Source organism: Anarrhichthys ocellatus, unplaced genomic scaffold, assembly GCF_004355925.1.
Source record: "Anarrhichthys ocellatus isolate YVR2014 unplaced genomic scaffold, GSC_Weel_1.0 scaffold5, whole genome shotgun sequence".
NCBI classification, from domain to species: domain Eukaryota; kingdom Metazoa; phylum Chordata; class Actinopteri; order Perciformes; family Anarhichadidae; genus Anarrhichthys; species Anarrhichthys ocellatus.
Window position 1 is genome coordinate 10032947 of NW_022280035.1, and position 20185 is coordinate 10053131.

The following is a 20185-nucleotide window of genomic DNA, read 5'->3' on the forward strand; positions in this document are numbered from 1 at the left end:
AGTGTCTCTAGAACATTTTGTTAATGTCTTTGTTTGTTTAGACCAAACAGTGTTTACACCAACGCTGGGTGTATCCACTCCTTGTGGTGCTCCTGGTCCCTTGCTGACTCATGCGGTGTGGCTAGCTTTGGGGTTTTCCACAGTAACGGGAGAAGTTGCTACACAATCAACCCTTTATTCCTGACCTGTACCGAGCTCCACAGCCACACACACACTGCTATGTTCTTGACACATACACACACATAACACATGCTTGAATGAACAATATACTGTATATAGCCCTCCGCTAACGAGTCTGCTGATCCTGAGACCTTGCTGAATTTCATGCTGGGTGTGCACGTAAGGCCTCTGTAGATGAGTATGTGTGGGTGGATGTTTGTGTGCACATGCCTCAGGCTCACTGCGTGTCTCATTAGTCCTCCACACTGCTCAGAACAAAAGCTGTCCTGACTCTGTGTGTGTGTTTGTGTGTGTATCTGAGGATGTGTATTTTCCAGAGGCTATAACAGCAAGGTTACACCACAACTGGAAACATAATGAGCTTAGCAATTAATGGGCAGAACCTAAAATATATTGCAGCTGACCATTTTGCTCCAAGAGCCATTATATGTTCCAGAGAAAGGAAGTATTGTTCTAAAATAAAAACACTCCAGGATTACTGACAAGAATGTATTTCATTGTTTTAAGATTTTAATACTGTACAAGGTTTCACCAAATATATAGAATAAAATGTGCAATGAATATGAGAAAAATATTTCTTCTTCATGTTCAACTTTAGCAAAAGCACGCAGATCCGTTTAGTCTTTCACAATTTATTTTTAAGCCAGTCAAACAGTGATGCGTTTCCATCGAAAGCAAGAATTAAGAAATAAAGTGACTCCTGTTTCAGCAATGTTAGAAAACGTTGGAGAAAAATGGAAGATATTTTTCGAACCTCCAGGCACAAGGGTTAAACAGTGTCCAGCCTCCATTGTCTCTTTCATAAACGCAATAATAAATAAACGCTATGTTTATTTCCTTACACAGCGGCCTCCAAAATGACCTCAGAAAAATACTTTTTTCCATGCTGCTTACGCATCAGATTCCTAGGCTTTGTGTAACAGTGTGAGTAAGCTCATGAAGGAAGACAGGAAGAGTGTCTGTGACACTTGTTCACGGCCTTTTAATCCATACTGATGGCCGTTCTGTACATCCCATCATGCTCTGTGCGACAGAATCAAGCCGATGGCCCCGACGTCCTCCACCCTTCCCCACTCTGATTGGTTCACTCCCAAAAAGTAGAAAGCCTGGAGAAAAAGAGAAGAGCACATTTGTAATATTCAATTCTTACTTCATACATTAGACACTGGGGTGGCTGATAGTGTTCTACAAAGTGCATTTGTAGTGACTTGTTACACTGTTACCACAGCTACTGAGTTAATTTGGGCACTTGACTACTGCAGCTCTCTTAAGGAAGCATCGCTGTGGATTCCTGGACCATGAGCTCATAGTTCAGACTTGCACACTCAGTTCCATTTGAGACGTCAGTGACCAGTTTCAGTAAATAACGTGTCATGTTGTCGTGAGATGGCACCACTGATTGTGTTCTAAATGTGGAAAAGCTGAAAAAGATGTCTGTGGCGCCGAGCTCTCCTAGCCCCAAATGTCCAATTGTCTATGTCAGCTAAATACATAAGAGAAGGTTGGTGTGTGTGTGTGTTTAAAAATACTTGGCTGCCTAGTGAGGGAGAGGCAGGCAGATGTTATTTTGGAGGCTCACATTGCATCTTAATTATGTCCTCAAGTGAAAGAGTGTTTGTGTCCTAAGACGACTGTGGTGCAGTTAAGGCCGATGACTAGTAATGAAAGCTGACACGGCCTTCACACTAGAGTGGAACATCTACATTGATCTACACACAAACACCGGTACTACTTGTAAATGACCTTTAGCTTGAGTGCCTCTCAGCTGTGTGCCACCTCAAGAGTCTCTGTGTTTTCATTCCATCCAATCAACGCACCTTGTCTCAACTTTGACCACAGGAGGGGAGATGATCAGTGAAGTCAGTGGCTGAACTGATTGAAGACTTTTTTTTTTTTTTTTTTTTTTTTTTCTCCGTGGAAAATGGTTCAGAACATCTGGCAGTTTTCAATTTATAAAACGTATACATTTACCCTTGATGTGTCTGAGTGATACTTTGACTTGGGTTTCATGTCAATCTCGGACACAAAGTTGGTACTGTGAACCTGAGACACTCCAGCTATGGGAGGGTGTGGTGCCACACTGTCCCCCACACCCAAAATAAATTTGTAAGTCTAAATAAGTTAATACATAGAATAACCTTGTCAATCCTATTTTCCAAATGTTTATGACAGCCAGTATAATTCACCTCCATCCGAGGAAGACTTACCTTCACCAGGTCAGAGCTCCTCATCCTCCCCAGTGCTGCCCAGGTGTGCTGCGGACAGGTGCCTGTTCCGTCCCGTTTGCACAGCCTGCAGGTTCTTATAGCGCACCAGTGCCAAAGCAATCTCCGCGTTCCACGCAGTGCCGTCCTGCGGACACCGAAAGTCAATCTCCTTACCCGTAGCCATGACCACGGTGAAATACACCAGCCCTCGCTTGTACTCCACGCAATCCACGGTGTCAATGCGCTCAAAACGGAGCTCCTTGGCTTTGGAGCTCCAAGCTGAGCTCGGAGCATCACCTCCGCCGCCGCCTTTGCAGTTATGCAGGCGCAGCCCTTCCTCGGTAAGCACGCAGCGCTTCTTCTTCCACAGCTGGAGGAGCCCGCTGCTGCGCTTCTCCAGCAGCCCGTCTCTCATCACTTTGGCCGGGAAAGACATGGCCACACAAAAGCCGGGAATTTAGAAAGTCTTCAGCAGTGATCCCAAGATGTATCCATTAAACACACATCTCATGTGTTACTGTGCGGCGCCAAGTGTCAACTCAAGAAAGCATATCGGGTTGAGCTATGTCATTAATAATAACAGCCAATAGAACAAAGCTCATATAGTCGGCGTTTATAATTGCAATCCATGCACAATGAAAACAGTCTGTAGAGGTTGGTAGGCTGGTCTGCCTGGATATGTTTGAACATGCCCGGCTCCTTTGTGGACCCACCCCGCCTCCTCCTGGTGACGGCAGGAGGAGATCCGGGCTGTTTATGAAATTCCCTGCGCGCGCGCGCGCGCGCGCGCGCGTGTGCGTGTGTGTGTCTTTGTGTGTGTCAGTGAGCGCACGTAGACAGTGTGATTTTACAGCACTGTATGTTATTGTATTTGTGTGAAATACAGTTATGGTTTTTGCCACCTCCCACTTAGGACATGCACCTGTTTATAGCAAGTAAAAGTAGTTTTAAGTCAACTTTTTAAAAAAAGGTTATTAGAATCAAGTTAAGTGACATCCTGTGTCTCTTTTGAGAGCTGGAATGCGAGTGGGTGGCAGGGTGGATAGAGAAGTCATGTTGCAATATGTGAGTGTGAGAGAGAAACACAGTGTTAGAAATGAATGTCTTCATTCGGGAGATATAAACCGATGACTAATCAGTCAATTAATCATTATTTTTCTGAAAACTATTTACAGTTTAGTGTATTTGCACCTGAGCATTCCCAGTTCTGATAAATTGTTTTATATTTATATACATTATACTGTACATAAAGGACCGCACCTCCTGAAATAGGAAGGCATGTTTGAAACCAATGAAAGCCAACTGAAAAATGATGAAATTAAATTAAGTGGAGAAACTGGTTAACAAACTTCAAAGCCTTCCTTGCTGATTCATCTGAAGTTGCACTGTTTTCATAGGAGGTAGTTTAATCATGGCACCTAAAAAACGTTTTGGCATTCTTCACATCCTTGGTGGCTGCATGGCATGTAATAGATTTATGGGTGGAGTGAAACTCCCTGAACTTTAAAAGATACTGGATTTATACCAGCACTGTGATGCGTCACTGCCATTTTATGAGAGGAATGGATACAATGAGTGTGGGATATTTATCGACACACCCACACACACACACACACACACACACACACACACACCCACACCTTCCGTCATATGTTCTTATGTATTTTCTGCCTCAATTAAGAAGAAACAGGCACTAACATCTTTGAACTTTATTTATTATCATTCTGTTTGGAAAGCATAAAATACAAAAAAAGCAGCATTTATTTTTTACATAGAGTATTGTTAATAACATACTGAGATTTCATTCAAGGAGGAAAACAACAGGGAAGGTGCAAATCATCAATGCAGCGTTAAACAGTATAATGTTTCAGTATGAAGTGTTGGTTATGTATCAGGATTTACTGTAACAGCACAAGTAATCATCTTTGTCCTATATGAGGCAGAGATGGTGTTGCATGTCTCACTGTTGAATCTTATAATGTAGCCCTTTATCAAGCCGTCAGGTGCTATTGTCAGGTGCTATTTAACAAGACCCAGACCTATCTCCACATCGATGTAGTCAGGTGTATGACGACAGGCAGCAGGCTGCCCTCTGCAGTAAGAAGACAGTCAGCGCAGCTTGCTGCAGAAATGTCAACGGAGATCTCAGTGGTCTGCTCTCTACTGAGTATTCACCAGCGCCCCAGCTCCCAATCCATACCCAAATCCCTTGGGACCAAAGTTTTTGCCATAACAAGCTGTTAGAAGGAGAAAACAAAGGTGATTAAAAAAACACTCCATGGCAAAAAAAAACACTGTATGGCTATATCCTTCAGTTAACAGCAGTTTAACGGCGTGTCTTAAGCATTTGAGTCGCTAGCTGTTTGTAATTCCACCTGTGGTTTTCCTGCCTCCTCCCTCTGTTTTCTTGTTTTTTTCCCTGCTAAAGTCTTAGTGAGTAATGCAACATTACGTGTCCAGTGCCGTGGTCACACATTTAGAATGGGGCTTAACGTCACTGCCTCTATGGAAATGGAGGTAATAGACCCTTTTCACAAATCGTCAAAGCAAGAAAGTAAAGATGTAAAGATGGACCATGAAGTGTCCCAGTAGGCCATACCAGTGAGGGAACATGCACATGATCAGAGCCCTGGAACTGACTCTCCTAAATGAAATGCAGCCATTCTTAATGTTTTTCCTGCTTTGACAAGTCAAAATCTCTTCCATGAAAAGGTTTTGTTGAAGATGTTTGATGAACTTAATTTATGTGTAATGCTTTGAATAACACTAACTGGGCCTGGCATACAATCTAGAAAGATAAACCCAAGTTTAAAACAACACATGGGATACTAGAACTTGAAATATATTAGCACCCTGCAAAAATGCTATGTGAGGCAGAGAAGTGCACTTCAATAATCACCGGAGTCTGGTTTGAGTTCTGAGCCTGTTCCTTTAAGTCAACAAAAACATTAATGAAACAAGCTTTTGAGCTATTTTTCCTATTCCTGCCAATTTTCTTGTTGTGCACTTTCGGATATCTTTGTGTATTGCGAGACCCGCTGCAGTTCAATTTATTTTATTTAAGACTGGACATTTGATTGTTGCATCCAATCGTCCCCCCTACTTTAAGAAGCAATCTTGTTCTTCTAATAGTCACACTGTATAGTTTGTGGTTGTATTGAATGGTATATCACAAATCATAGTCTCTTTCAGACAAATGCCGCCTGAATGGATCAATGCGAGTCATGCCGCCTGGCTTCACTGCTCTGGACCAAAAACAGGTCGGACATGAGATTACTATACAATTACTATCTTGTTGGCTGCAACTTCTAGACCAGTTGACCATGAATGAAATGTCAGCGTGAACTTGAACGCGCTTGTAAATGTATGTAAGAGACCATATGTGGTCTGGTGTGTTTATATGTTTTAGCAGTTCAGCAGATGTGTATGGAACCACAGGGCAAACCTAGGTCTTGTGTTGAATGTGATAGTATGAACAGCTTAAATGTGCATTCAAAATTGCATGTGCAGTACCAAACACAGGGTTTCTGTTTAGTAAGTGAACTTTTACCTGTGCAGTAGATTTCTCCATCCCGATCAGCTTGTGTGGTTGACTCAAGGCTCTTATTACATGTGGCACAAGTGAAACATCCAATCTTATGCCATGCCTATAAATGCATAAATAGAAGGTCCATTTTAGAAAGGGGTGTATTTTTTTGCAAGCATGAACATGCGTGTTTATATCTGTGTTTTTCCTTACACTCCCAGCTCCAATCACTTTCTCAGCAGCGTAGACGGCCTTGCCACAACGAGGGCACTTGTCTGACCCTCCAAACTTCTGAGCCAGGCTGGATGGGTTTGGGTTGCTGCTGGTGGGACGATGAGGAGCAGGTCTGATAGGGACAGAGATAAACCGTGGATAAAGGGCCTTTAAGAGAGATCGAGGAGTGTGTGTATGTGTTTGTGTGTTACTCACTCTTCATGTCTAATACCCAGAGACTCTCCCTTGTCCATGCTGAGTGTCCCTGCTCCCTGGCCATAACCGTAACCTTTTGGCCCGTACTTCTTGCCGTAGCACGCCTTGCAGTAGACTTCATCCATATGAACAGCTACAGTTGTGCTGTCCAAGTTCTTCCTACACACCACTGCGAAAACGGTAGCATGCACACCAACACACTATACTTGCATATTATTCTTTTGTATATTTGTGCTCATGTTTTTGAGCGCATTCATCTATTTAGATAGGCTCCTAACAGTTTCCTTTTATGGAACAGAAGAAACATATTCTAATCTAAATTCCATCACAGGAATGTTCGATTACAACGCAGTAACACAAATAACCCTCACAACTCCAGAAACCTATATATTTTTCAAGTTGAGTCAGAGAAACACTTTGTTAGTGTTTCTATGACAGGAGGAAATCTGCCATAGAAGAATACAAGTTACACATTTATGCTTATAAGTATTTACATTAGCTTGAATTTTTTGCCCCCTTTTTTAGCACCCATGCATGGTACCTATAGCAGCATTTTGTTTTATTATGCCATGCCACTTATGCATTTACATTTTTCTTTGAGGGTAGATGATCAACAGCTCACATTTGCTTAGTATTACTTGTGACTGTAATGACAAGTGACAAGTGTCAGAAGTTCAGCGGTTTCCACGTTGACAATGACGGGAAGAAGCAAAGAGTTTACTCACTGCACAGGAAGCAGGACTTGTGGAAGCTCCGCCCATCGCAGAGTACCTCTTCTGCAAAGTAGACTGTCTTCTGACAGCGGCCACACTTGTTTCCTCCTCCTAATGGCATCCTTTAGTAATTGCATGCAGCATGAACACAGACACAAAAACACACTGTGATAATAGCTTTATAATTGTCCAGAATCTGTCAATAAAGATACAGAACCTTAACAAAGAGACTGCGATTAACTGCGTTTCAGAGAGGAATAGCTAACAGTGAATTAGATGGTAAGAAAATAGTAAAATGCCGTGACCGTTTCTTAAATAGTTTATAGGTATTCTTTCAAGGCATGCAGTCAAAATGTTCTTTTCATGACCTGAAGCCTGTAATTTACATGTGTAAGTAGGCTTTAAATACAAAAACAAATGGATCAATGAACTAATTCCTTTACACAACCATCAAGCAAACACATCTACAAGAGTTAATATTCTAAGAAACCTGACTTTCAGATTTGGTGGCCTGTAATTTTGGCTTTGTAATGCCCAGAGACTGTAATTTCACTCCTGCCAGTTCTCTGTGGCTTCTGTAAAGGACCAGCAAGCCAGCAGTGAAGCAAAAAATACAACAACACCTTTTTTTTTTCTTTCTTTTTAGCTAGAGATGATATTTGCTCTCTCTTGAAAACTGAAGACATCCATGTGGAAGTAATGTGAAATGTGACTTTCCTGAGGAGTCTTAAAGTTGGTGGAATGTGAAAGACCCTGGCATCCTGTCGGTTTCTACCCAGCATGTTTCCCAGCACGACCCTCCCATTCCAGTCTCGTGTATCCACATTCCTGATCCACATTACATTACCATGCAAACCCTCCCACCTCCCTGACTCCCACCATCCTCTCCCTGCCTGTCTGTCTCAGTCTGCATCCCTTCTGCAGACTTCTACATCTGAGCTGTAGGTTTGTTCTATTAGGCAGGAAATATTTAGAAGAAGCAGATGCTACTCTACTATACTCTATTTTTCTAGTGGCCAGAGGATGGAGCTGAGCCTTTCAGAGCACAATATGGAAGTGTCACTTCCCATCACCCATGGACACACTTCCTGTGTGTACCAAATTACCTCGCTCCCTATTCTTAAACAGAAAGTACAACACCAACCCCAAAATTAAACACAACTTCTTTACTGCTGACACCACAATGGTGACGTACTGGTGATGTGCATTCAACATACATATATGTCAATGTTACATATACATATATCACGTATACAATACAATAATAAATAATCACTTTATCAGTATTGTCACATATGAAATAACTTCCGTCTTTTCACATACCATAGTTCTACTAGAATCTAATGAATTCATATATATTAATAAATACATTATAAGCCAATAAAAAAATGGAGTTAAGTTTCAGAGAAACAGTGCTGAATCAGAGGAAGTAGGATGTGAAACAGAGGAACGCGAAAGGCCTTGATTGTAAATTATTAATGGCATTTTTAGGATTGTTTTTTGTAGTTTGTATATTCTACAGTCCTGGAACCAGGACGAGAGCTTGTCTTTTTTTTTGTTCCAGGCTTTTTTAGAAAAATATCCGTTTAGATTTTTCCAGCAGCCCAACTTGGAAAACATGACTAGAAGTGGTCAGAAGTCTCAAATAACTCTAACTCTTTCATGTCGTTTTACAGGCAGGACAATCAATGAGGAGCAGAAAAAGAATGTAGAAGCTGAGACATGAGACAAGAGTGTCATGATGTAAAGATTACTCCAACTCCCAGCTAAAGGACAAAGTACGTTAACAAAGCGTGAGAAAAAAGCAGGTTAGTCACTTTATTAAGATTTGCTAAATGGTATGCGCAGTTTTCTTGAAGATGAATCCTGGTACATGTTGATAATTGTGGCTCTGCAGGTTTAGACATGTGTGGACACAGACTGTTGTGCAGGAATGTTCAAATAGAGTAGAGTGAATGGGAGGTAAGAAGTGAGAGCAAATCAGGAAGTTTGTTCATCAAGTAAATGTGACTGCATGTGACATCTGCGAGATTTAGGTGTTTGAACTCAGTAGGAGTTGCCTACTATTCTGTATCACCCTCTGCACTTTGTTGCCGTCACCAGAGAGCATTTAAGATCTTTGCTTAATGTATTGAGTTTTCTTGTTCATGAGTGTTCCACATTGTGTTACTCTTTAACTGCACGCTTTGATACCACTTTGCAAACTCTAATGCATGATAGCTATTCAAACAAAGGCGTCTCCTCTGGCCTTACTTACACAGAAAATACAGATTCGTTTTCCCATCATGCATCGGCACAAAGAGTAGGAAATGAGATACAGTAAGAGGCAAGCAGGAAGCCTAAGCAGGCTGTAATATATTAACATTACTCACCTGCAGTCAGTAGGTGCTGTCAGTCAGTGATGGACAAGGTTGACTTTATCCGGGTGAAACAGTGTTGCTGGTTGGAGGAGCTTCTGTTGTTGCTGCTTCAGTCCGCAAAGTTATGGCGTGTCGAGCAACAGGGGAGTTTCTGACAGAGAGAGAGAGAGAGAGAGAGAGAGAGAGAGAGAGAGAGAGAGAATGGGGAGGGAACTTGGATTGAAAAGCTGTGTGATGACGTGCACCGTGGAAATATCTCATACCTACTAAGAATTAGAGCCAGAAACACAGTGAATAAGAAAGATAAACTATATGCAGAAAACATATAAAGTAGCAAAAATATATAGTTATAAGCACAGAAATATAAAAGTAGAAGCTAGAGTGGTGCAGAAGCCTGCAGGCCTCGTTCATTATTTTACTTGCTGGTGTTAAATTGCAGGATGCTAGAAGTAGGTTCATGTATGAAATAATGTCTTTGGGTGCAGGCTGGGCTTTACATGAAATCTTTCAAAAAGCCTCAATCCACATTGATGAGGAAGTTTTATAGTGTTGAAGTTTTCTATCTTTGTCTTAAATTCTCATGCCAGTCCTGAAGTTTCATGGTGAGGGATAACATACAGTACCTGCATTGTGTGATATCCAAACCTGAGAATAGAGCATAGGACTGTTGACAGACAAATAGGGAGGATACTTCCTTCCTGGATTTTTAAACAGGAGTAAGATTAGGTGGAAGTGATTGTTGACACTTCCAGCTGACTGCATCAGTGTTTTATCTTACGAGCCAGTAAATTCATCACACAATCTTTTTTTTTTTTAAATCTGTCTCTCCAGAGGTTAACCCTTTAACAGATAATCAGTTTGAGGAGTCAAATAGTAAAATGTTTTCCCTCTTACACATTAAACAGGACGCAATCTCAAAGTACTTCCAGCCTTTGTACTTTATCGCCACGACCTTTAGGGACCAGCTGGTAAAGGTCAATCTGGTGTGCTCAATGGATGAGAAAGCAATAATTGAAATGGATTAAGGAGCTGCTTGATAATGTTGACAGACGAAGCAGAGCGAATGATGAGCATTCAGCTCTACTATGATTGAGCTCTGCTACCACCATGTGGTCATTGTGGGTACTGAACACCAGTGAAAAAGGAAGCTAGAAGGTCTACATACAAACAGTTACTCTATATATATTTATATCAATAAAATAATAAAGACCCAAATGGGAACTCCACCGATTTTATGTATCAAAGTCTGTTTACATATCTTGAATATCACTGCCTCAACTGAAAATGAAAAGAATCTGGGTGTGTGGCGTTAGAGATAAGTGAGCATACCAAACCTCTGTAACCTGCTCCTCATCTGTACTTAAGGTTAGCGAATGGAGGCTACATTAGCAGCTACTAGAATAACGTGCTCAAATCTCTGACTGAACTATCAGCGATCAAGTTGCATTGTGGGTAGGTGCCATGCCCTGAAAAGCAAGAAAACGCATGGAATAAAAAAGACGATTTCTTCTTAGATTTTGATAATTTTTTTTTACGTAATCGACAATGATATAAGAACACAATGCTAAATCAATGGAGTACTCTTTTAAACAAGTAATTGATTATCAAAAGGCTGCCAATGGACTTAGCAATTAAATACTCATTCCAGCCCAATCCGAATTTGTCCTTACAAATGTGTTAGGTGGAAACTTTATGTATATAAATAGATATCAATGACATGCGGGAGGATAATGACAGCCTGCATGTTTTGTGTTGTAAATAAGGGAGACACTTGCAGGAAATCATTGCAAATTCAACAATGAGAAGTGAAAATCAAAAGTTGAATTAAGAAATGTTAAACATGTTATAGAAACAAAAACACTCAGGAGAAGAATCAAAGATGGGTTTATTATATACATTAAAACACACCCGCTTTGGCAAGTTCCACACATTTAATGTATATACATTTAAAGTAAACATTATTCCACTTCAGACACAACCAAAACCGCTGTAACATGTTGACATGCATGCACACAAATCCTGATGAAATGTTTTGTACTCTGTATAATCGGCAGCCTCAGCTTCTCAAAACATGTTAAAGCTGTGGGAAGTGTGGCCTCAACTATTTCCACCTTCATCTCTGTGGCTGGCACCTCCCATCCTATCCAGAACTTTATGAGGCTCTTTAGCTCAGCTGGAGACGCTGTGTTGAAGAAGCAGCCGATCAGTCGACACAGACTCTGCTAAGACAGCTTCATGCAACAGTAGCTCAAAAGATGTCCCTGTAACAGTAGTCGTACATACCCTTTTCAATAAATGTTTTCAAGTAGCCAGATACTCTGCGTACATCCATGACATCGGACGCGTCGTCATCTTCAATTTTGTAGCTCTCAAAGATGACAGTTATACACGATGGCCATATGATGCAATCCAAGATCAGCTGAAATCACATGGAACTCCGGCTGTATCTAAAATAGTCTTTAATCCTTTTAGTATTTGAATTAGGTGCAGTTCAAAGTCCCGAGGGAATTCATTTTTGTGAAGGAAAATGAGAACAATAAATTGGACTACTTAGATGTGTCTGTGCTGCTCTACCTGAGGTGTGACTTGTGCTTCGGATTCCCTGGGAAACAGGATGGGGATTACATCTCTTCTGCGACTGAGAAGCGGCCACAGTCCCGTCTCTTTTAAGCCTTTTTGGAACTGATTGATTTGATGCCTCGTTCGCTCGATAACCTTCAAGATGGGAGACATGGCACATTGTACACGAACTCATTCATCGGTGAGTATTTTCTGACCTCACCGCAGTTGTAGATTTTGGTAAGCACTTACTAAACATCTGACGTAAAATGGACCTTATTTTACGATGCCAAAAAATGGCTTTTAAAAAATCTGAGACAAAACCGAGTGATGTTCCCTCTAACAGTTTAAAAACAAAAAGCCACTCAGGCCTCTGGGCTCAGATTATAGGAAGTTGAATTATTAAGATTTATTGTTGGACTTTGTTGCCGATGCAGAGGGACATCTGATGGTTTTGGCAAAAGATTCATCTCAGATTTTGCTTGAGTTGACAAGTACACCGATTCTAGTAGATGTCAACTCTGCATCTTGGTAACAACACAGCATTTACAACTAATTGCTGGAATGGCAGGCAGCAAAGAAAGTGTCTTTCTGAGCCATTGTCGAAATAGTTTGAGAGAGATGTTTCTGTAAATAAACATGTAAAAAGATAAGGATGTGGGAAACACACTTTGGAATACTTTTTAAGGACATAGGGAAATCATACTGTCTTCAGTTTAATCTCTTTAGTGTGTTCAGCAGTAGCGTGGAGAAAATGAGTTGAGAAACTGAAGTAGAGTAAATAAAACACATGACATTACAGCATGCAAGAGAAGCTGTTCAGACAGCAATTTCCTGTTGGTGGCATTTGGTGCTGGCAGTCCATAGGACAGGCAGAGCTGATGCATGGCGTCAAATTCTTTTAATTCATCGTCTCCATCAAGCTGGAATAAAACATAATGAAAATCATGTTTTATTCATGCAGCATTCATAGAATGAATAACGTTGATTGTAGTTTTATGAGGCTGAGTTTAATGCGTTAAGTGACAAATAGAGAGGGTGTTTAGGGAGAACATATAATATATATATTTTATGTTATGTGTTGACGTTAGTTAAACTCAATGCTCACCATTGTCACAGTGTCTCGGACGTCGAAGTCAGGGCAGTCTCGTATAGTCACAGGAGCAGTCTCCATCGAACCTCCAAAGAGAATGTGAATAATGGCTGGGCTGAGTCCTGAGACACTCGGGCCGCGATGCAAGAAGGAATGGCCAATCATCCGGCCCGCGACTGTAAACATGTTGTTTTCAAGCAGTTCATCTGAAACTGAGGGGATGAGGTGATCAGGCTCACCTTCAAAGACTTTGGTGATGGCCGCACTTCCTGCAACAGTGAAAGATTGAGGATGAAGAGAATATTTAGAACACAAGTTTAATGACTCAAAATAAATGTAATCAGAGAATGAGGAAAAATCCCGTTTGTGTAGAGTACAATCAGTCGATTTTGATACTTTGATATTTTGATCCTCAGACTTTTTTTTAGACCTGTAGCTCACCTTTCCTGAAATTTGATAAACAGTCAGTGATTATTATACATTTCACATAAATGGTCTGTTAATCATCTGTTCTGTCAATTATTTGATTACTTTATCAATATTTAGATTTTTTTTCATTGTTTTTTGATAGAACAATAGAGATTAGTTTTCTTGTTCTTTAGATTATCCAGATTTTCCAGATAAAATGAAATAATGGAATGACTGGATGCATCTCAGAGCTCAATAAGGCTTGCCTGTTTGCCCGGGGCAAGTCAAATGTCACGTCGGGCTAGTAAATCTAGCAACTTGTTGGCCCAATTGGGCAAGTGGAAAAAAAAGATTAAAACACCTTGTTGTTTTTTCCCGGAGCTGATGATGAAAGTAGCTAAGGAGTGAACCATCTTGCTTCCTTCTCATCTCTGAACACGACAAAGTTGATGAGCTGAAGCTCAAGCCAGTATTTAAATTATCCTGGAAACAAAAGTTTTTATTACTTGTATTTAGTGATCTGTAGGCATGTAACTTCTGAATGTCGTCAGAATCAGCATTGTTGTTGTATGAGTATGTTGTAGTGTCTAACCTAAGTTTATATGGAATCCACTCATAAGTTTCAACATCACTGTCGACATCATGTGACGGTCGACCCCACTTCCTGTTGCAACGTCGCCTGTGTGGAAACATTTTTTACTTTTTATCTCTTAATTGAGCAATAAGGAGTTTGTTTGTTTTTCTAGTGAAAGTAGTCCTGATTAATTTGCCAGTTACTACCTTGAAGTTTCCACCGGACGTCGTCTGTCTTGTAGAATGTGACTAAAGTTCGGTCTTGCTCCTCCTTGTCTTGTCTGACGTCCACACTAAGAAATAGGCTGTTTGAATCTCTGTTGCTGTGAAGAAGGTCTTGTGAAAATAGCCAACCAGCTTCTTTTGGATCTGACACTGTTATCCATTCTGAGACAGCAGCAAAAAGAGCAGAGTATGAAAATATAATATTAACTATTTGGAATGTACGGTGTCCACAAATGAAGCTTTAAGGGACTATAATGACCATATATAAATCCTTGAAAAAAAGATTACATTGTAGAAACTTGTACCTGTGCTACTGGATGTAACTTCTTCTGTTTCTTCCATTTCTAGGTACTGACCCGATCATAATGGGCACTCGGTTCCAACAATCTGAGAGAAAAGGATTGATAGTAAGGTATAAGGTAAATGCCAAATGCTGTTGACGGATCCACTGTGCATCAGGTCAGTGTAACAGTGAGCTCACGACTAGAGGATGTAAATTACAGCCTTTTGTGTTTAAGCAAGCCTTCACTTGAAACATGTCAAATATCACGGCTGCTGATTCGGAGGTATGCAGCTTTTCTTACAAGTGACCCTCAGGCAGGAGGGAAGAGAGAGTCATGTTTACTGCTCCTCAAACTCCAACCTACTTCTGACCATTAGCTTGAACATTTGCTTTTCTATCTACAGTAAATTGCTTTTGAGTATTTCATTTAGTCATAGGGATTGTCTACATTGTAATTTGAATATGTTGGTCTATTATGTGCACAACATCTGCTGCATGTCTGTCCATCCTGGGAGAGGCTGCTCTTCCCGAGGTTACATGGGTTTGTTTTTCCGTATTCGAAGCAAGGGTGTCATATGCTGTGCAGATTGTAGAGCACCCTGAGGCAAATTTGTGATATTATGTTATATAAATAAACTTGACTCGATTTGACTTTTTAAGTTTTTCAATGGATGAATTTACACTGCGTTGATTATACATCAAACATATTGTTTCCCTTATAATTCAAAACTTTTAAAAATGAATTCTTTCAATTCATAAAAGTTGTAAAATCTAGTCTTAAGTGTATATCCATCGAGTTGAAACATGCATGGATTAGGACCTTGTACAATATCGTTTTTTAACAGGTTTAACAGGACAAATGAGGTTGCAGCTGTGCTTACCTGTGAAGGTCTGTGACAGTGTCTTCTCTGTTTCTTGTGTTTGCTGTCAATGCGGTCATTGGGGCTGTGTGGGAGTTCCAACTGCTAGTAGTCTAAGCTGGTTTAATTTGTCTGTACAGGTATTGCAAACTGTAAAGAGTGTAGCTTAGTTTACGGCAGCTGCGTTTTTTAAAGGGCAACCTTTTAAAGGGGACAGTCAACAGACTCTGCTGGCATTACGGGTCACATGGTCAAATGGTTGAAATCTAAATTACAATATGAATTAGCAAATTACATTATTTTATACAAATAACAGACATAGTAAATGTGCAATTTTGGTGTTTTACCACAGTCCACAATTTAGATGAATATTAGTAAATGCATACTGTTATAATGAGGAATGGCAGCTTTATTTATAGCACATTTCAATCAGAGTCAATTCAAAGTGCTTTACGTAGTCGGAGTAAAGCACTAGAATTGCACTTAAAATCAATAAACAATAAAAAACAGAATAAAATCAATTTAGGTAAAATAAAATTGTTTTTTAAAAATTAGATAAAATAAAATACACAAAATGAAATAACATACAAATTGAATAGATCAGAAATTCAGTTGCAGTGCAGTTACTGTCCAGTATTACGTTGTAAGTTGCCCCAAATGCAAAAAAGAAAATGACAGTGCCTTAGAGAACAGCAGAGTTTTTAATTTCGATTTGAAAGTGGCTAAGATTTGGGTGCATTTGAGAAAAAGTTGGTTCCATCTGTGTTAAGCATATAGCATTTGTTCTGACTCACGCTTTTACCAGTTGACCCTACTGGGTTTATAATCTTCTCGGAGATCAGAGATGTATTTCTGCTCAAGAATATTGAGTGATTAATGAACTAGCAGCAACAAGATTGATTCCTTAAGTAACTTAGTGTAAAAGATGTAATAACAGCAGTAATGTGCTCCGTTCTCTTGGTTCTCGTTAGAACCTTGGCAGCAGCATCCTGAATGAGCTAACATTGTCTAACTGTCTTTTCAGGAAGACCGGACAAGACACCGCTATTAACATCCTCCCTGATGAAAATGAAGGCGCTATTTGTTTTATATGATAAAATGATGATTTAGTTATTGCCTTGAGGCGACTGCTGAAGCTCAAATATTGAAAAACAATTAACTAGCATCAAGATGACCGGTAACATTCATTCTTTCCTACTTGTTGGCAAATGAAATGATCTCCGTCTTGTTTTTATTTAATTGAAAGAACTTCAAACACATTGATAGAGTGAGTCTAAGAGACCATAAACTTAGTAAAGCCATGCTAGTGGCTGTACGTATGTGAGGATGTACTAGTGTACAGCGTGTGGTGTCTCTTTTCGTTTTATGACAAGTATTTTGTCAGATATCAAGTATTGGAAAAATTGAGTAATGAAAGTGTGCACTGTGAAGACCCTGCATGAGAATGACGTGTTAGTATCACTCAGCTAAATCAAATGCAATGTAATTAACATAATAATAATAAAGCCCCCCCTCCCTCCCCCGCAATCCTGCAAGCGATTCAGATGATGGCTGGATGGATGATAAATGTTATTTCTAGTAGTACCTGTAGATCTGTCTCTATTGGCTAAATAGACTGTGTTAACAGTGCAGTCACATGAGGTACAGTGACACACAGAGACAAACTCAGGATGTTGATGAACTTGGTGGATTGAGCCCTGTGGTGATAAGATACAAACTTTCACAGGGAACAGGGAACTTCCTCTGCGCTACATTAACCTGTTATGTTGTTCTGATTGTTTTTGTCTCAGTGCTTCTTCTCTCTTCTGTGTTCTTCCTTTACTTTACACCTCATCTCATTGAAACTACACATCTGAGGCCTCATGTTCCAGACAGTCAACATGTTAGAGTAGCCCCCCTCCATGCCTCCATCCCTCCAGATGCCCCTCGGGGTGACAGTGACACAAGTATCCCATTGTCACAACAGCGTCTCTCAGGGGGAGGACATGCTTTGGAGGACATCAGTAGATTAGCTATGACATTAACCCCCCTCTGCATAACACACACACACACACACACATACACACACACACACACACACACATACACACACACACACACACACACACACACACACTCTCCACAGACGCTTGCACACTCCTACCCATAATCCCTCTGTTTTCAAGTCACTTCCTGTTTCATGAGCCACTGAGACAAAGCAACAGATCATGTGAGTGTTTTTTCTGCTTGTAGGTGACTTTGGAGTGAGTTTCACACATTTGAATTCCCTGTAGGGAGCTGAAAAAAACAGAAGAGCAGCCTTGACATTAATGTGAGTATTTCAAGATGAGCACTTAAGTGATTATGGTCTACAGCATGAAGGGTACAGTACTGTGTGTGATATGTGCATGAGTGTAGAGAAAAGAGGGAGGGGGGAGTTTATGTGTACAGTGTGCATGTGTTCAGTATGTGTGGGGGAGGTGCTGTGCTTGTTGGGCAATGTCCTAATAGCATTTTTTCAATGTATCATGCTTGGTTGGTCAGTTGATGTATTTATTTGCATACTGCAGTTTAACAGGACACATTTTCCTTTATTTATGTATCTCTTCAGCATAGACTTGCAGACCATGTCAAGTGGCAGCACAGTGTTAGCACAGCCAGTCAATGCCTAATCAATATGTGATCAGCGAGAGAGCTCTCAGGCTGTACTTAACTGCAAGATCAAGACCGCGAAGACCGTAAAGACCCTTACAGACCGTTCAGTCTAATGATTGATTGAACACACGCCGTTAGAGAAAAATATGCTGCTGAATGTACACTGTAAAAACGGGAGAATCGCAGACATATTTTATGGGTCTGATCCTATTGTGTGTCACGATCTTCATTAAATATTCAGCACAGTCCGGCATGTCACTGTGTCGAACTGTAAGCCAGCACAGCAGAAATATGAGAAGAGAGAATAGAGCGAGAAATGCAAAGAGAGTAAGATACAGACTGAGATACAGAGAAAGACAGAAAGAGCCCGGAGAGAGAACGGGGATCGAAAAGCAAGCAAGAAATCTTAGAGTAAGCAGGCGCTTTTCTATTTAACTCAAAACAAACACATTGTGATGAGACACAGGGAATGTGTAATCCAGTAGTCAAAATAGCAATTAATAACATCTTTTCAAGTGCTTACTATGATCGACGCTGTTTCACACCTCCATCTCTGAGTCACCCTGGTGTTGCACAGTGTGTCTCACTGCTGTTACAACAGTTTCCTCTTTTTGTAAACCAGATCAGATGTTTCAAGTGGACTGGCTACATTTGATGAGATTTTTACAGACAGATTTATGAGTAGGGATAGACAGAAGCTAAATTCAAGGGCAGGTCTGGTGGACGTATGTCATTCCTCTTTATTTGTCAGCTGGGAAAAGACACCAATAGAGGGTTTACTCTGCACATGTTGATCATGTTTCCAGCCTCTCTCCTCTTGACTCTCTTTCTCATTCACTGTCTTCCTTCTTTCATTAGAGGTGTGGGCCAATTCAGAGGAGTGTTGGATGGTCTGTGCAGACACAGATATAGACTCAGATGTATGTTGGTGATTCTGTGGGTTTATGCACATTTTCATTAGTCATCAGCAGATCTATCATCAGAATGCCGTGTTTCTTTTACTGTCTTATTTCACCCGGCTTCCCCCTGACCACCAAATAGACTTTAAAAGCACGATGATGAGTTTCAGCTTTTCACAGTTGTGGCTACATCTGCTTAATTACCATGTCTTATTACTCACACTATACAGACACACCCCCTTCTCACGCACACAAACCACACTCATCCAGCTAATGGACCAGCCTGTCTCTGCTTTTGCTGGGCTTATATTTCACCTCGGAGAGGGAGGGAGCTCAGCCAACAGGTCCATTACGGAGAGAGCGAGCAAGAGAGCGATAGGGATTGTGATGAGGGGAGGAAAAAATAAAGAGAGGGGCGGGGATACGGCTGCAGGCGTACTGCGGCAGCAGCAGAGCGGCATGACGTGATAGAGGGGTGAAATGATAGACAGAGGGACACACACACAAATGCACATGCTCGCAGCTCAGAAGTCCGCCAGGCAAAAGTAGACAGAAGCAAAGGTGGGGACTCAGCAGCATACAGATTGGAGACAAACTCACTTGCTGCTTTCTATCCCGATGCTTGCAGAGGGTGAGTGTAGCCTTGGATCATATTTTGGATTTATGTTCATGCATTTGTCAATGTGACCGTGTATCTCTCCTTGATGGTTTGTGTGAATCTTATTTGTATTAACTTAACTGCGAATGGCAGTTTCTGTGAGCAGATAAATACAAACACTAAAGGGTGATGATGTTCACAATCAGCAGTGTAGCAGCGAGATGGTGGTAGAGTGGGAGAGAGAGGTTAAAAGAAAGAAAGGCAGAGCTTAAGTGGGATGAAAAGAGGGGGAGAAGGGATGATATGGGGGGGGGGGTATTCCATAGCCAGGGGTGACGTGATGTGATCTGCCTGAGTCAGCGTTTATATAGGCTGGATGACTCAGTGCAGCATGCATAGCATACATAATATGCTGTGTGTCCAATACCTGTGGAGAGTGTTGGATAATGTGAAGAGTTGTAGTACTGAATCAGAATGGAGGGAAACTGTGCACACATGTTGATGTTTATGTGGTTAGTAGTCTGATTAGGCTCTCTCCTGTTTAGTTTTGTGTGGGTGCTTGTGTTTGTCTGCCTATGCTTCTATAATGAGTGCAACTGGAGTGGACGTGTGGAGTGCTAGACATGCTTCATTTTTCC

The 20185-nt window shown here is 40.9% G+C and overlaps 4 protein-coding genes across 11 annotated transcripts in view; 1 reads left to right on the top strand and 3 right to left on the bottom strand.

Moving 5' to 3' along the window:
* Nucleotides 1–298: 298 nt before the first annotated feature.
* On the bottom strand, nucleotides 299–3047 carry phlda3 (pleckstrin homology-like domain, family A, member 3). The gene is made up of 2 exons (XM_031844527.1): nucleotides 2388–3047; nucleotides 299–1286 (listed from the first exon to the last, which is right to left on the bottom strand). The coding sequence occupies exon 1, from the start codon at nucleotides 2821–2823 to the stop codon at nucleotides 2398–2400; it is 426 nt and encodes a 141-aa protein (XP_031700387.1). The 5' UTR covers nucleotides 2824–3047; the 3' UTR covers nucleotides 299–1286; nucleotides 2388–2397.
* Nucleotides 3048–3730: 683 nt separating this feature from the next.
* Nucleotides 3731–9561, bottom strand: csrp1a (cysteine and glycine-rich protein 1a). The gene is made up of 6 exons (XM_031844519.1): nucleotides 9428–9561; nucleotides 7068–7177; nucleotides 6343–6511; nucleotides 6127–6259; nucleotides 5938–6034; nucleotides 3731–4624 (listed from the first exon to the last, which is right to left on the bottom strand). The coding sequence occupies exons 2-6, from the start codon at nucleotides 7174–7176 to the stop codon at nucleotides 4548–4550; spliced, it is 585 nt and encodes a 194-aa protein (XP_031700379.1). The 5' UTR covers nucleotide 7177; nucleotides 9428–9561; the 3' UTR covers nucleotides 3731–4547.
* Nucleotides 9562–10810: 1249 nt separating this feature from the next.
* LOC116382630 (uncharacterized) lies at nucleotides 10811–13148 on the bottom strand. The gene is made up of 6 exons (XM_031845840.1): nucleotides 13083–13148; nucleotides 12775–12897; nucleotides 11990–12130; nucleotides 11699–11834; nucleotides 11454–11597; nucleotides 10811–10881 (listed from the first exon to the last, which is right to left on the bottom strand). The coding sequence occupies exons 1-6, from the start codon at nucleotides 13146–13148 to the stop codon at nucleotides 10811–10813; spliced, it is 681 nt and encodes a 226-aa protein (XP_031701700.1).
* A 4485-nt stretch (nucleotides 13149–17633) lies between these two features.
* nav1a (neuron navigator 1a) overlaps nucleotides 17634–20185 on the top strand; it is an 81216-nt gene continuing 78664 nt past the window's right edge. For 5 of the 8 annotated variants that reach the window (XM_031844434.1, XM_031844436.1, XM_031844437.1 and 2 more), the window contains exon 1: nucleotides 19454–19580. The gene's annotated coding sequence lies outside the window, so the exon portion shown is untranslated. Of the gene's footprint in view, nucleotides 17728–19453; nucleotides 19581–20185 lie in introns of those variants that run through there. The other 3 variants (XM_031844442.1, XM_031844441.1, XM_031844435.1) reach the window with 2 other exon arrangements.

Excerpts from the sequence above, each read along its gene's own strand:
- csrp1a (XM_031844519.1), bottom strand. The coding sequence starts at position 7,176 with ATGCCATTAGGAGGAGGAAACAAGTGTGGCCGCTGTCAGAAGACAGTC. Across the intron at positions 6,035-6,126 it reads AAGTGATTGGAGCTGGGAGT|GCATGGCATAAGATTGGATG; the intron begins GTAAGGAAAAAC and ends ATGCATTTATAG. Across the intron at positions 4,625-5,937 it reads TGGAGAAATCTACTGCACAG|CTTGTTATGGCAAAAACTTT; the intron begins GTAAAAGTTCAC and ends TCCTTCTAACAG.
- phlda3 (XM_031844527.1), bottom strand. The coding sequence starts at position 2,823 with ATGTCTTTCCCGGCCAAAGTGATGAGAGACGGGCTGCTGGAGAAGCGC.
- LOC116382630 (XM_031845840.1), bottom strand. The coding sequence starts at position 13,148 with ATGGAGACTGCTCCTGTGACTATACGAGACTGCCCTGACTTCGACGTC. Across the intron at positions 12,898-13,082 it reads TCCGAGACACTGTGACAATG|CTTGATGGAGACGATGAATT; the intron begins GTGAGCATTGAG and ends GTTTTATTCCAG. Across the intron at positions 10,882-11,453 it reads GAGGCTGCCGATTATACAGA|GGCATGGCACCTACCCACAA; the intron begins GTACAAAACATT and ends CTTGCTTTTCAG.